Source organism: Macaca nemestrina, chromosome 10, assembly GCF_043159975.1.
Source record: "Macaca nemestrina isolate mMacNem1 chromosome 10, mMacNem.hap1, whole genome shotgun sequence".
Lineage (NCBI taxonomy): Eukaryota > Metazoa > Chordata > Mammalia > Primates > Cercopithecidae > Macaca > Macaca nemestrina.
Window position 1 is genome coordinate 87,720,258 of NC_092134.1, and position 16,327 is coordinate 87,736,584.

At 36.7% G+C, this 16,327-nt stretch overlaps 1 protein-coding gene across 1 annotated transcript in view; it reads right to left on the bottom strand.

Moving 5' to 3' along the window:
- The window catches only part of LOC105470091 (AT-rich interaction domain 2), a 187,103-nt gene that overhangs the window by 41,067 nt on the left and 129,709 nt on the right, over positions 1–16,327 (bottom strand). Inside the window, exons 15-16 of the mRNA XM_011721841.3 lie at positions 13,205–16,068; positions 4,999–5,147 (exon numbers count right to left, since the gene is read on the bottom strand). Coding sequence (XP_011720143.1) covers positions 4,999–5,147; positions 13,205–16,068 — 3,013 coding nt within the window. The remainder of the gene's footprint in view (positions 1–4,998; positions 5,148–13,204; positions 16,069–16,327) is intronic.

Genomic DNA, 16,327 nt, shown 5'->3' on the forward strand with positions numbered 1-16,327 from the left:
TTCATGTACAATATAGTACAGCTGTATATGAAAAAGGTTTGTAAAGATATATACCAAAATTACAACCATGCTTATCTTTCGATAATGCTATTTTTATAATTTAAATTTTTTAAAAGCTAGAAGTATAATTTTAAGATGAGAAAAACAATTATGTAAATATTGTGGAATCACTTTTGTTAAGAGTCTTGAGTAGCACCTGATGAAACTAATTTGGATTGTCCCACTGGACAGTGCTGAAGCCCAAAACATCCACTGTGACTCTTACTTTTTTTAGAATAAACTACTCTTATAGTATGAGAAAAGAAAGTTACAGTGACAAATTGAACAAAAAAGTCACTGACTTACCCTAATTTCCTTAAGACCAGATTACTGACAGAGGGAAAAATATCAAAATATAAGATTTAAATGGAAACTAAAAAAATCACGTAAGTTCTAAATAAAAACATGGGGGTTCTTCTACAATTTGGGCACAGAGAAAGCCTTCCTAACTATAATCCAGATCCAGAAGCAATAATGAAAAACCTAATAAATTTGTTTACAGAAAAATTAATTGAAAGAAAAAAACCCTTCATCTAGGACAAAAATAAAGTAACGCAAAACAAAGGGTAAAGTAAAAAGACAAATGATTAACTGAAAAAATGAGAAAACTTTTTCAAGTTACACCACAGCAGACATTTTTTTTTTTGGAGTATGACACAGGACAAAGAATAAATTCTTAACAATATTGAGAAATGGGATTTTTGGTGTGGGAGAAAGAAGATACAGGTGTGAAAATGATAAAACAAAGTAAAAACCTTGTTGTACTTAATCTAAATTCCAAGAATCAGTAGAAACACACAGACTATCTTGCCTATCAGAGAGCAGGGAAACTATCAAATACTTACATTAAGGTCACAACCAAAGGACTTGGGAAATCCACTTGAAAAGACTTTCACTGACCAAAAATAGCACAATTTGTATACCAAGAAGGATACAATAACCTCAATTGACTGAAATACCTCAAATACGCTTAAATTCCTGTTGGCTCATAGTAATACTACAAACAAAATAAACAAAAACCAAACCTCATGGTAACTTTGTGCAGAGCGATAGTGAGCAACTCATTATTTTGAAAACAGGTAAATAAGGGAAATATCCAAGCATCTATCTTGCCTTTCCTGTAGGAAATATTCCTCAAAGAAGGCAAATGACTAATAAAAGGGGGTCATTTATATTTTACAAACCTTAATGAAATAATGTTCTGAACAATGATCCTTAAAGGCTGTTTACATCACAAAAAGAGACAAGAAGATATTACATATTTCCTGATGGAAGTACACAATTTCATTTCTGAAGTGGTCTTCAAATAGTGAAACCAGAACTTGATCAGATATTTGGTCCAAACTATCAATGCACAGAAAATACAAGGTCAGAGTAACACGCTAAACAATATCAGGAAAATCCAGACTGTAATGCTCTATAGGACAAATTAAACTGTTTTTTTTTCCCCCAACAAAAACTTGCAAAGAAAAAAAAAAATTAAGAGGGATGGAGGGGTAATCTAACAGATTAAAAGAGATTTAAGACTTATCAACCAGAGGCAATGTTTGAACCTTAGATTCCAATTCAAACTCTAAAAAGGCCACCGGAGAAATGTAAACACTGACAGGATATAAGAAATCATAATATTAAAGGGAATTAATTTTTTTCTGTAGGAGTATGGTGGTGGTGGTGGTACAGTATTTATATCTAAAGAGTGAGGTCCCTAACTTTTAGAGATAAATGCTTACAGATTAAAAAACCAAGCATCAATATGTGATGATATAAGAGGGAGTGGGACTTACTGAAAACAATCTATATTGTACATCTAAAAGGAGAATTATGGCTCATGCCTGTAATCCCAGCACTTTGGGAGGCTGAGGTGGGCAGATCACTTGAGTTCAGGAGTTCGAGAACAGCCTTGGCAACAAGGCAAAACCCTGTCTCTATAAAAAATGCAAAAATTAGCTTGGTATGGCAACATGCACCTGTAGTCTCAGTCACTTGGGAGGCTGAGGTGGGAGGATGGCTTGAGCTCAGAAGACAGGTTGCAATGAGCCAAGATCAAGACAGCACCACTGCATTGCAGCCTGGGTGACATAGTGAGACCCTGTCTCAAAAAACAAAAACAAAAAAGAAAAAAAAAGGAGAATTATAGATACAAAAAGACTATGTAAAGTGTGGTGCTAATACAGAACTAAAAACAAGTTAAATGTATACTCAAAGTCACTTTTAAGTCCTTAAAAGGAAGAGAGCACATAGCTATTTCAACTTTAAATACAAAGCATTTTACAATAATATATACGTGCAGAAAATAATTTTAGCTTTAAATCTGATGGAAACAAAGAAAGTTGTTTTGTTTTTGTTTTTTAAAAAGAGTATCTTACTTTATAACCCAGGATGGAGTGCATTGACGCAATCATAGCTCACCGTAGCCTTGAAGTTCTGGGCTCAAGGGATTCTCCAGTTTTCAGCATCCCAAGTAGCTGGCATTACAGGCTCAAACCACCTCTGTACTAGTATTTTTGATATGATATTAAAGAAATCAGAACAGCCACTTAGTGGTCAACGGCTGTCATATATATGTTTCTACTCGGAATTGGAACTAAATATGAATAAGAGCCATTTCTCTTTTCATGCCCTTATGCTTGTAGTATTCTAACTTCTCACAGTTTCCTGGACATACAAGGTCCTTTTATACTCCTGTGCTTGCTCTTAACATTCTGAAAGGTTTATTTTAGCATGACAAATTCCTACTCATTCTTTAAGACTCAACTAAATGTAATGCTTGTAGTAAAACTCTCCAACCATCCCAAAGTTAAACTGTCCAATATGTTGCAAACAGCACTATGAAACTATCTTTTTTACAGTACTTATTTATACTGTAATTTATTTGTTTTTTGGGTCTGTGTCCCTTAGGACTGGGAGTGATTTTTGTATTTTTATCTTCTGGCCCATGCACCCTTCTAGAGGATGCTTAATAAATATTTGCAGACTAAAACTAATTAGCCATGCAGTAGTGAAAAGCTATGGCTTTAAAAAAATGGCATGCTCTAAGAAGCCCTGTTTAATCTGTCTTGTGCAGAAAAGACTAGCAAGAAAAAGGTAAATCATCAAATTATGTAACGCTGATTTATCAGCAAGATGGGAAACTGTCAGACATCTAGGTTCATTAACTCTTCCAGCAACTTATCTTGAAGTAACCTAAACACTTCATCTAAAGCAGTTATTCTTAAACTTCTCTATTTTTTATCTTTTTAGACATGAGGTCTCACTATGTTGCCCAAGCTAGACTCGAATTCCTAGGTTAAAATGATCCTCCTGCCTCAGCCTTCCTGGACACCTGGGGCATGCAGCACTGCCACAAGCTTCGTAAACTTTTTGAAAAGTTAACGAACACCTTTAGCACACTACCCATTCCATCAACTACTATTTATCATGAAAAAAACAAAAATCTCAAGACAAATGGAGAGTAAAATTGGCATGCAGTGAAGAAAGTTTCAAATTAACTTACAAACATACACTAAAAAGAAAGAGATGGTCAAATTAAATGAATGAAGGAAATAATGAGAAACAACCTAAAGAACAAATTTTTAAAGAATTTTTTTGACAAACAGATTTTATACTATGATCAAGTACACATATATAGGTCACATATATGTAACTGAAAACAATATTTACCCTCACTAACATGGTGAACTATGATATATTTAATTTTTTTGTTGAAAAGGAAAACAAACAAAAACCTACTAAAATGATCCACAGTCCCACTATTGGGTTGAGAGTTAAAGTTTGATCATTGCTGTCCTATAGATACTTTGCATACTATTAATAATCCCTAGGCTACACAGGCAGCCATAATCATACAAAAAATCTGTATATGAAGTTTACAATAAAGTATAATATCTATATCACAAAAATATGAATAGCAAATATAGATTGTAAAAACTATGGTAATTTCTGCTATCAATTATGAAGAGTGAAATGGAATCTTTGATATCTAAAAAATGAACGGCATTATGTCTATTGAGACAAATGCTGGCAGGGCTTAGTAGCTTATACTTGTAGTGCCAGCACTTTGGGAGGCCGAGGCCAGAGGGATCACTGGAGGTCAGGAGTTCGAGACCAGCCTGGCCAACATGGTGAAAAAAAGATAAAAATTAGCCAGGAATGGTGGCACATGCCTGTAATCCCAGCTATTCAAGAGGCTGAGGCAAAAGAATTGCTTGAACCCAGGAGGCAGAGGTTGCAGTTAGCGGAGACAGCACCACTGCACTCTAGCCTGACAACAGAGCGAGACTGTCTCAAAAAATATTAGTCCTAGACCTCTAAAAAAATGACTCAAGGCAAAGGGTCTTACCTGAGTACTATCAAAGAATTAAGACTTTCATTTTAACCAACATTCTTTTCAAGTTTTCCTTCAAGTCTAAGAAAGGTTTATTTCAGAAGTTCATCTTAATTAAACTGTAAGCTGGTATGGCTTTAAAAATAATTTTCATAGGTATACACCCCAAACTCAAATTCAAAAAATCATTCTCTTTCTAGCACATTATTACTTCTAAGTTTCTACTATATAGAAATACTATAGCTGCCGCTAAGTTCAAGCCACTTAAAAATTTTTTTTTAACAGCCAAATATATAATCAAATTCTTAATGGATTTTCTTTACTGAAAACAAATACTGAACCACATTCTCTACAACGTACCATTAAGCAATGAAGTTCTTTCCATTACTTACATATAAATTTCTTAGTTTAGGTCTATATAATGGATCATAAATGTAAGAGTTACATTTAATTTTTTTGTTGAAAAGAAAAACAAAAACCTACTAAAGAGTTACATTTATGTAACTCTTACAGTTTTGCTAAAAGTTGGTGGTTCTAAAGGAAAATTTTCATGAACTATAGATGACAGAAACTTAAATATAAAAGCATTCCAAAACAAAGAATACTTTTATATATCAAATAAAATTGCCATTTACTTTTTACAAGACTGCCACAGACACATGAAGTTCTGTCCAGGTTTTCTCATTGGATCTCCAGGCTGACTGGATCCACTGAATGGAGAAGGCTGAGAACTGTTAGGCTGGCCCTGCACTTGTACAGCTGGTGAAGGTGGCATAGGAGTGTTCTGTGAAAAAGAACAAATGCAGAGTTTGTGACATGACACTGAAAAATTTCATATTTTATAGTTTTATAAATTTGATTACATTAAGTTATGCATTTCTACCATAAAATTTACTTTTTATAATTTTGTTTATGATTACCTTTAAAAATCTTTAAGAAAATTATATTTATAGAAATATTTAGAAAGTTTGATTATTTTATTTAATATAAAACCACAACAGCAATACCACATTGTTGTTACCACTATTTGTAGGATGAAACAATACAATTGTAGATTTAAATGAGAAATAAATATACTATAAATGTACCCACTGGATTTACTTATGTGAATTCTTCACAAGAACAGATCAACTGTAAATTACTAATTTTTTGTATGTTTCCTTTTAGATTTTCTAAAGAATATAATGTGAAACAATATGGTAAAAAGCAATGAAAATTTTAGATAGCAAAAAATGATGTAACCATATGTATAAAATATGATATTAACTAATTTGCAGTAAGCTGCTTAACAATTTTAGATTTTGAAGTTGCTCAATTATGTATTTTTTGTTATTTTTAGAGACAGGGTTGGTCTTGTTCTGTTGCCTAGGCGGGTTACAGAGGCATAATCATAGCTCACTATAATCTCAAATTACTGGCCTCAAGTCATCCTCCCCTTTTGGCCTCCCAAAGCGCTGGCATTACAGGTATGAGCTGCCACACCCAGGCCCCAGTCTAATTATATCTTTTGTTATTTACATAAGAATTTGAGGCTGGGCACGATGGTTCATGCCTGTAATCCTAGCACTTTGGGAGGCCCGGGGCGGGGCGGTGGGAACATGGCGAAACCCCATCTCTACTAAAAACCAAAATTAGCTAGGCATAGTGGCAGGCATCTGTAATCCCAGCTACTTGAGAGGCTGAGGCAAGAGAATCACTTGAACCCAAGAGGCAGAGGTTGCAGTGAGCTGAGATTGCTCCACTTCACTCCAGCCTGGGTGAAAGATGGAGACTTCGTCTCAAAAGAAAACATAATAATAATAATTCTAATTGCAGGCATAAAGTCTTTTAAATATATCCTGTATTTTTTTTTCTTTTAGATCCCATCCCTTTCTCTTGGAAAAAACACTAATAATTACAATGTACCTTAAATCAAATTTAGGCAATATATTTTCTTGAAATACCACAAACGGAAAAAGTAATGTTAAATTTCTTATAGAAATGGTGGTACATCATTTCTGAAGAACTGCTTAAAGGCAGTAAATTAAAACTCTGGGAAAACATTGAATATACTTGTTCATTTATAAAGTAATGCAGTCGTGCATCACTTAATGACACGAATACGTTTGAGAAGTGGGCCGTCAGGTGACCTATTTCATTGTTCTGTGAATGCTACACAGTGTACTTCCACAAACCTAGATGATATAGCCTATTACATACCTAGGCTATATGCAATACCCTATTGCTCCTAGGCTAAAAATCTGTATAGCATGTTATTGTACCAAATACTATAGGCAACTGTAGCACAATGGTTAAGTATTTGTGTATCACAGAAAAGGTACAGTGAAAATAAGATATTATAATCTTATGAGACTATCGTTGCATTATGTGGTCCATCCTTGACAAAAATGTCCTTAAGTAGCACATGACTGTACTGGGAATAGGTGGGAAAGCAGTAAGCTAAAACTGCTGAGAACTCAGATTAAAAGCCACAGTAATTTTCTTTAGAAAAAAACAGATAAATCACAAACATACAAGGCTACTATGACATACAAATGAAAGAAGAAAGAGAATAACATGTTGAAAGACAAAGTTGTCAGAAATGGGAAGTCGTAAGAACTTCGGAGTTCTAAACTCTGAGGGAAAAATCTACTTCAAGACTGACATTTCTATAATAGGTTCCCACTCTTAAGATTTTATAATGAAAAAACATACGCATGCACCAAAAACATTTTAGGACAGTACAGACATCACAAATAGGATGAGGACCTTCCAGCTTGACAGATCAGGACTCACATTTTCAATCTCGTTTTTAACTAACCATGTGATCTTGGGCTACCAACTTAACCTCTCTGATCCTCAGTTTTCTCATTTGTAAAGTGTAAGTAATAAAAACTAACTTATGAGATGATGGGAAGACTAGAGAAACTATAAAAGAAAAGCCTAGCTTGAGAGTCTCAATAAATGGCAATAATAGGCAATATATTTTCTTCTCAAAAGAAAACATAATAATTCTAATTGCAGGCATAAAGTCTTTTAAATATATCCATATTCTGAAGGAAACATGATCAGTTTAGTTTGGGAATAATGACAGATGAACCAACTAAAAATGTCAATCAATAGAAGTTAATGTTGGAAAAATAAATCTGAAAACCATTCACCTGCAAATTCTAAAAGCCATAGAACTCTGATGGTGAGAAAGTGGCATGGGAGGAGGGGTTAAAGAACAAAGGAAAGTATAAGGGGAAAGTTTCTATTTTTTTTTTTTTTTTGGTAGGGTTTTGCTCTGTCACCCAGGCTGGAGTACAAGGGCGTGATCACAGTTCACTGCAGCCTTGAACAGGTGGGCTCATGCAATCTTCCCACCTCAGCTTCCTGAGTTGCTGTATCTTCTATGGTTGAGATAAATAGGATGGTGAAGAAACTGGGAAAGAGTATTCTAAAGAAGAGGTGAGAAGGAAAGACACTTTCAAAACCTCGTAAGGAACAAGAATTATATTTACTCTGAATGTGATATAAAAGAGACACCTCTAGCTAGGCCAGGCACGGTGGCTCATGCCTATAATCCCAGCACTTTGGGAGCCAAGGCAGAAGGATCACTTGAGCCCAGGAGTTTGAGACTAGCCTGGGCAACATGGCAAAACCTTGAAGCTACAGAAAATACAAAAATCAGGCAGGTGTGGTAGTGTGCACCTGTAGCGCCAGCTACTCGGGAGGCTGAAGCAGGAGGATTGCTTAAGCCCAAGGGGCAGAGGTTACAGTGAGCCAAGAGTGAGCCACTGCGCTCCAGCCTAGGCAACAGAGCAAGGGTCTGTATTTAAAAAGAGAAAGAGAGAGAGAGAGAGAGAGAGAGAGAGAGAGAGAGAGAGAGAGAGAGATGCATTTAGCTAAATGTGTCAGTCTTCAGATAAGAGAAATAAGACAGTAATAGAAATCACTGGAAAAGAAGATTTTTGTGAATGTGGGCAATTCACTTCAACTCTTAAAAGTAGGAGTTTTAGCCAAGATAATATCAGAGACCCTTTCGGCTCTAACATATCCTCATTTTCTTAAATTACCAAGTTTTTTCCTCTTATTAAGTATAAATTTAGATCATCAATACATCCCAGCACTGCTTTATAAGAATACATTAAAATACCAACAAAAAAGTTATGTAATATTTTCCTTAGTTTTTATAATGTGCTACTGGTCTACAAATCTGAGTGGCAGTACTCTTAGAAAAACATAAATGATATTCTTGTGGCTCTTGCTAAACTGTCCTTTTATGGCTACAACTAAATGCTGGCCCCCTGAGGCTACCAATCTGTTTTCTGATGGGTTGAATAACTTTCTCAACCTCTTTACCAGTAAGATACCAATATTCCATGTTACACAGTGCCATTATTAGGAATGATTTACACTCTGAATTGAGGCGAGGCATATGTTAAACATCTTAAATATGTACATCCTTAAACTATTTTTATGTATAAGAATTTGGCATGTTATCAGATTATGAGATTAACAGATAATTAACAGATTATGTTCAACACGTATTTTGTATGATCCTGAAAAAAAAAAAGTCTTATGTTAAGCTTTTGTATCTAAGTTTCTTTCATTTTGTAAATTCTTTTTTATTTTTAATATGCCATTTAGCAAATATGTTTCCAACAGATAGCAATTCATGAACAGTGGAACAGGGCAGGGCTTCTGGAAATAGTATACTATAAATTGTGCTTCAACTTGCAGGTATTACATTTGAAATTAGCAGTTACCAATAAAGAAATGTGCCTTGAAGTAGTTACAGTTTATTTTATATTTATATAAACTGCCCAGCTAAATACTAAATATAAAATCAATGAGCACATAATTTACTTTCACATAGATTCTTTTTACTTGTTGCTATTTTTTCTGTAATAAAATTAATATAGCTGATTAATGGAGGTTGGAAGAAACAAAACTGAGAAGAAAAATATGAATTATAATGGCATTAGAAAGGATTAATTGTTGCTCCTTCTTGGCAGGGAAACTTCCCTGTGCTCTTTGCAGCCCTGGGCATTCTGCAACTCTGGAAATCCCTTATCAGGGTGCAAGTACTTCCTTAACATCCCTAGATCCCTTGAAATTGTAAAATAACAAGGTTTCTCCAAAAAAAATCACAATTAAAATCCTCTATTTTGTCCACTCCTTTAAGCTACCAATTCAAATAGTGAATAAAATGGTATTAAATCAAGGTCTAACATGCAACTTTAAAGAGTATATAAAGAAATTTAGCCGGGCATGGTGGCTTACGCCTGTAATCCCAGCACTTTGGGAGGCCGAGGTGGGCAGATCATGAGGTCAGGAGTTCGAGACCAGTCTGACCAACATGGTGAAACCCAGTCTCTACTAAAAATACAAAAATTAGCCGTGCGTGGTGGCTTGTAATTCCAGTTACTCAGGAGGCTGAGGCAGGAGAATCACTTGAACCCGGGAGGTAGAGGTTGCAGTGAGCTGAGATCATGACACTGCACTCCAGCCTAGGCAAACAGAGCAAGACTCCGTCTCCAAAAAAAAAAAAGAGTACATAAAGAAATTTAGGCCAGGCCTGGTGGTTCACACCCATAATCTCAGCACTTTGGGAGGCCAAGGCGAGGAGATCACTCAAGTCTACTAGGAGTTTAATACCAGCCTGGGCAACATAGGGAGATCCCAACTCTATAAAAATAAAACATAAAACAAATTAGCTGGGCATGGCAGTACGTGCCTGTGCTCCCAGCTACAGTCTTGGGAGGCTGAGGTGGAAGGATTACTTGAGCCAAGGATGTTGAGGCTGCAGTGAGCTGTGACTGCACCACTGCATTCCAGCCTGGTCAACACAGTAACACCCTGTCTTCCCCACCTAAAATAGAAAGAGATTAAAAGGATAGGAGCAATAATGGATATGGCTGTCTATTAATTAGCATGCTCTTCAGAAGGCCCAACAGCCTTCTGTTCAAAAGAAACTTATAACGCCATCTTGAACAGTTAATTTTTTTGTCTGTTAAAAATATTTAGCCCCAATAGGTACTTCATCTTCTATATAAAGATAAAGCATACCTTCCCCATTACTAACTGCCCATATATGTAGCAGGCACTGGGCTAAGTGCTATATATAGGAATGCTGTTTTTGTTATTCTCATTCTCACAGACATCATGTATGCTACATCTCTTTTTCCTTGCAAAGTTTTTAATTTCCAAAAGACAATCAATATCAGTTTTAGAAATAAAGAATATACTTATTTTAAATAAACTATATCCTTTGTGAGAATGTAAGAAAGTTTAACACAGATTTTTCAGATTAGGATAAAAATGTATTGATTTTTTGGCCTGAATTAACTACGTATATGTCCAATGTGCTAAGTAAAGCATTTTAGCATTAATGTCCTAAAATTATCATTTAGTAGAACATCCTATAACACCACAGCTCAAATAATCAATGAGTTTTAGCAACAATGTGCTAAAATGATCATTTAATAGAACTAACATCCTCTACCACAACAGTTCAAATAATCAACATGTTAGATTAAAAAAAGGCTTTCTAGAGCTTTATAGAGAAATCTTCTAGAATAGTGGAGAGAAGAAAGGTTAATGGGTTAAGAGCATGAGTTTTGGTTTCAGACACAACCAGGTTTCTGTCCTGGTACCATTTCACATTAGTTGGTAATCTTGGGCAAGTTATTAGCCATCTTGAGTCCTCATCTTTATAATAATTTTTACCTAATAAGGTTGTGTGAGGATTAAATGAGAAACTGCTTTAGTATAAAGTCCCCACGACATGTCCTTGTCTTAGGTAGTATTATTGTTCATTCTTTGTAACTATGATATTACTGACTACAACCACATTGGAAGACTAAGGATACAAAAAAGGAGTGTTGATGAAACAATTCCATAGTGATGGAGATGGAGTTTTTCTCTAATTTGGCTTGGTCTGTTATAACTATTTAGGATTGTAAAGGTCTCTAGGAGGAAAAACAGGCACATAATCAAGGTGAAGTAGGAAATTATTAAATATAAGAGAAAAAACCTAACTATGGAATGTCTACTATACACTCCACATTGCACTAATTAAAACATTGTGTTTAAGTGAAAAGCTCAACATGTGGAAGCCTGAATAAAAATGATACAGTATTTTCCATCAATAACTCAGGATTAATTATTGCCATGTATATAACATCCCTCAAAGCAGAAGTCTCCAACCAATTTTTCCACAGACCAGGGAGTGAAGAGATGGTTTTGGGGTGATACAAGCACATTACATTTATTAAGCACTTTATTTCTATTATTACACTGTAATATATAATGAAATAATTATACAACTTGGCATAATGTAGAATCATTGGGAGTCCTGAGCTTGTTTTCCTGCAACTTGACAGTCCCCTCTGGGGGACGGGAGACAGTGACCGATCATCAGGCATTAGATTCTCCTAAAGAGCGTGCAACCTAGATCCTTCGCGTGCATAGTTCACCATAGGGTTTGTGCTCCTATGAGAATCTAATGCTGCCACTGATCTGACAGGAGACAGAGCTCAGGATATAACGCGAGTGATGGGGAGTAGCTGTAAGTAAATACAGATGAATCTTCACTGGCTCACCTGACGCTCACCTCTGGCTGTATGGCCAAGTTACTAATGGGCCATGGACTGGTACCTGTCCATGGCCCAGGGATTGGAGACCCCTATCCTAAAGAATATACAACTTAGTCACTCGAAATTAGATCTAGACAATACAAATATATAAATTAAAATCTCATTATTCCCCAGAGCAGCACTGTCCAACTTTATCCTTCTTTTATTTTTCTGAAATTTACTTTAAGAAGGCAACTTCATTCATTCATATGAAGAAAGATGCATATTAGTAGAATAACTGTTCTGAAGCAAGGGGCTCTTCCTTTTGTTTTTGTACTTTCCATTTGGCTATTGCCCACATCTAGATTTGGTACTAATGCCAACAACAGCCATATATCTGCTGTCATTGCCATAACCATACAGAAGAAGCCCAAGCCAGAACCGTGTCAGCAGAGTTGGCAGTAGTCATGGAAGGTTCTGGCTATGCAGGAATTAGGAAAAACTGAGTGAAAGAGAAGTGATCCAGGAAATAGGTGGCGACGACTGTTAAGAGAATCCATGATTTCAGTGGAAAGAGCATTAAGAGATTGTCCTTAAAATCTTCATAATCTGATTGGATCCTCAATTTAGTAGTGCTGATTTTAGAAAATACTTGTATTTATTAAGGCATGCAGAGATGTAATATTGGCATTAAAAAGGCAATAGCAGGAATATGACAGTAAAGCAAAGGAGTAAGAAACAGAAAAGAATATCAGAATATCTGAAACAAATTGAAATTACAATAAATAATACTTTTTAACACTAAAGGAGATTGATGCAATACATAAATACAAAAAGAATACGACTGATAAAGTTATTACAAGATTCATCCTTATTACAAAAGTACTGTTAAAGAGGCAACAAAAACACACTCAGGTCAAAATCAAATACAGAAATCCCCATTTAGAATACTCTTAGAACCCCCATTCCCCCAACCCTTGTGCAGTAAACTCAAAAAGGAGATTAAGATACATTTTTTTAAACTCTCCAAAAGATGTTAGATTAGCAACTGCTTCTCTACTTTGGGCCTACAAAATTATTATTTTGGATCTATAACAAAATTGAAAGATTCTTTAAATCATGTGCTAAAATTGAAAACTAATATTACAAAACCAGAGAAAAAGAACAGGACAGGTTGGATACAAGTGAGCTGATACAGTAACTTTTCAAGATGAGACATGGAAAACAGTGCATTTCCCTCTAAAATAATATTTACAGATCACAAATTTTATAAGAGAAATGTGATCATAGAATAACTTACCTGCGGGACCACATTCTGTACATATGTTGGTGGATGCTGTTGCTTTTGCTGAACAGCACTTTCTATTGCTACTTTAGCTACAGTGCTTGGATCTGCTCCTGCTGGCACAGCAACCATTGTTGCACTGCAGCCAGCATTGTTGGGGTCACTGATTGTAACAATTCTAACTCCTACTTTATTTGGAATTCCTGTGACTGTTTCCCTATCATTATCCTCTGCTGGCCTCTTTACAGTTTTGCATTCTGCTGTGCCATTTGTAGACCGAACGTCAGATGATAGGGCAGGAGAATGGGACACTTTTGATCCTGAGTCGGGAACCGCTATGATTTGATGTCCCTGTATAACAGAGGTTGTAGAATGTGGTGAGACAACTACACTTGGGCGTTGCTGAGGCACATCTGAATTCAAACTTGAAGCTAGAGGTCCATTAAGCAAATCAGTACCACTAAATTGCTGTGTTGCCACATTTGAAGCCTCCTGTATACTGCTCACAGATGATGAACCACCCAAAGTTAATACAGGTCCATTAGAAATTCTTTCTAGTTGATCACCTTTGGCAGTATCTTGCTGAGTGATATCTAAAGTCCCTTGTGGTTCCATTGGAGATATCTCACCATTTCCTACATGATTGGAAGTTTTATGATTTGGAATGTTTTTGCTTAAATGAGAACCATCTCCTTTATCAAAATCACAGATTCCATTAACTAGCGGTTTTTTCAAATCACTTTTCATATCTTGCATGTCTATTTGTTCTGAGTTCTGTTTTCCAGATGCTCCATTCTCACCTAATTCCAATGATGGCCCATTACTGATTAGTGAGCACTGATTAGTCTCACTTTGAATTTTCCCTGAGTTTGAAGGAGGTAGACTTGAGTCACTGTACTTTCTCCCATTTAAAAGACTTCCCACCTGCATTTCATTTTCCTTTGTATCCCCGTTGCTGGTGTTTGTGGCTCCTCGTCGGCAGGACGGATTCTCCATGACTTCAATTTTACGTTCATGAACATGTAAACCTGTTGCTTCCTTTGCTTCCTCCTCCTTTTGGCAAATTATTTTATCACCTTTGAATGGGGGAGTAGCAGTCGTACATGATGATTGTCCAGCAGGAGATGCTTGAGTGGCTGGAAGCGTTTGTACTGGAAGTCCAACTCCTGTCTGCGTTCCACTCATGGTGATTCCTGCTGGAGCAATGAGCTGAGTTGTATTTCCCTGACTCACAGTTGCAGTTGCAAAACTCGTATTTGGCACAACTGTTATGGTTACCTGGTTGCCAGAAGTCCCTTGGAAAATGGTTGCTGGGCTATTTGAGATCAGTGGGCCTGGCAATATTTGTAAGTTCGAAATGGGCACAGTTTGTACTCCCCCTGTGGGTGGCATTGCACTTGGGACCAACTGAACATTTTGCTGCCCAACCAATAGCTGCTGAGCTGGAGTTTGCCCCTGCACTCCAAAACCTGCGGCTTGGTTACTGGCCACCTGATAGACCACCTGAGGGCTAGGAGCTCTTGCATTATTAGGGGGAGGAATCTGTGGAGCTGGGAGAATAAGCTTACCACCTGGTGTTGAAGGACCACGTTTTGGAAGCAGAAGCTGTTTAATCAGACTTGACTCACCAGAAGCAGGCTGACCAACTCCTGCATTCGACTGCTGAGGTTGAACTTGCATCTGTACTTGTTGGGGCTGCTGAACTTGTACTTGTACCTGCTGTGGTGGTGGTGCTGGTGAATGTTGCTGCTGTTGCTGCCTTTTCACAGATAACATTTGACTGACAGTAGGAGGTGGTCCCTGTGATTGAGGGGTAGAAGATGACGACATGGCAGTAGGGACTTGGTTATTAGTAGCTGGGACAGGTGATGGTGAAGAAGATGGAGTTATGTTAGGTTGTCCAGTTAGCTGAACTGTCTGACCAGCTGGAAGAGCTGCTGGATTAGCAAGAACAATTTGGTGAATGGCTGGTGCATAAGTTTGACCTTGTTGAGCTGGCTGGCTTACAATCACTACACTTTGTTGGGTTGGCTGCTGTGGTTGTTGAATAGGCTGCTGTACCACTGTTGATGAAACTTGCTGAGAAGGGAGAGGTTTTGGTGCAATGTTCTGAAATCCTACCCTTGAGGGTTGTGGACTTGGGACCCCAGCAATAGTAACCATTTGTCCTGTGGCTACCTGAAAATTCTGTACTGAAGTTGCTGAGACAATATTGGATGCAGAAGTTGTTACATACTGTGGGGGTGCTATGATAACAGTATCTTGTGACTGGCTACCAGCTGATGTCTGTTGAGATGAAGTTTGCACAGGTTGGGGTGATGTGGTGATTAACTGTTGACCCTGTGAAACTGTAGAAGTACATGCTGGTATGTTCTGTACTCTGCCAAATATATGACTCTGTGGGACAGCTTGTTGAATTACTGTTACAGGAGTGCCTGAAGGGATCTGTCCTGGTACCACTGTGTGTAATGGAGACTGTTGTGGAATTACAGATGGATGGTGAAGCAATGTCTGAGAATTCACAACTGTAACAGGTTGTGGCCCTGTACTATGATTCTGAACAACAGAACTCTGTGGAGGTCCTCCTCCAACAGCAATACTAACAGGAACTCCTGTCTGGGGTATGGAATTCTGGATAACTGTAGCCTTAACAACTTCACAAGGAATTGGAGCTTTATTTTGAATGACAGTCACTGGAGCATTCTGTTGCTGGTGGGTATGAACTGAAGGATTTGGTGGAATTCTTGAAACAGTTTGTGCCACAGTATGAACACCTTGTACAGGAAAAGACATTTGTGTTGCAGTCAAATTTGAAGATTGGTTGGTAACAGGAGTCCTCTGAAAATGGTTTCCTATGGTTTGTGATCCATGAGGGATTCCTGAAAATATGAAGAAAACGTCAAAATTCCAAATGAAATGACTGAAAGCCCCAAGTAGGAATTATTTTACTTAAGAGAAAATAGTTTTAAGAAATTAACATTTAACAATTTTGAATCATATCAATATGATAATAGACCAAGGAAGAAAATGCTACTGGAGAATTAAAAGTTATACATTTAGAAACCTAGAATATACATTTTCCATTCAGTTTTATTATTAATTCAGTAATACTTTAAAAAATACAATAAAAATTAACAC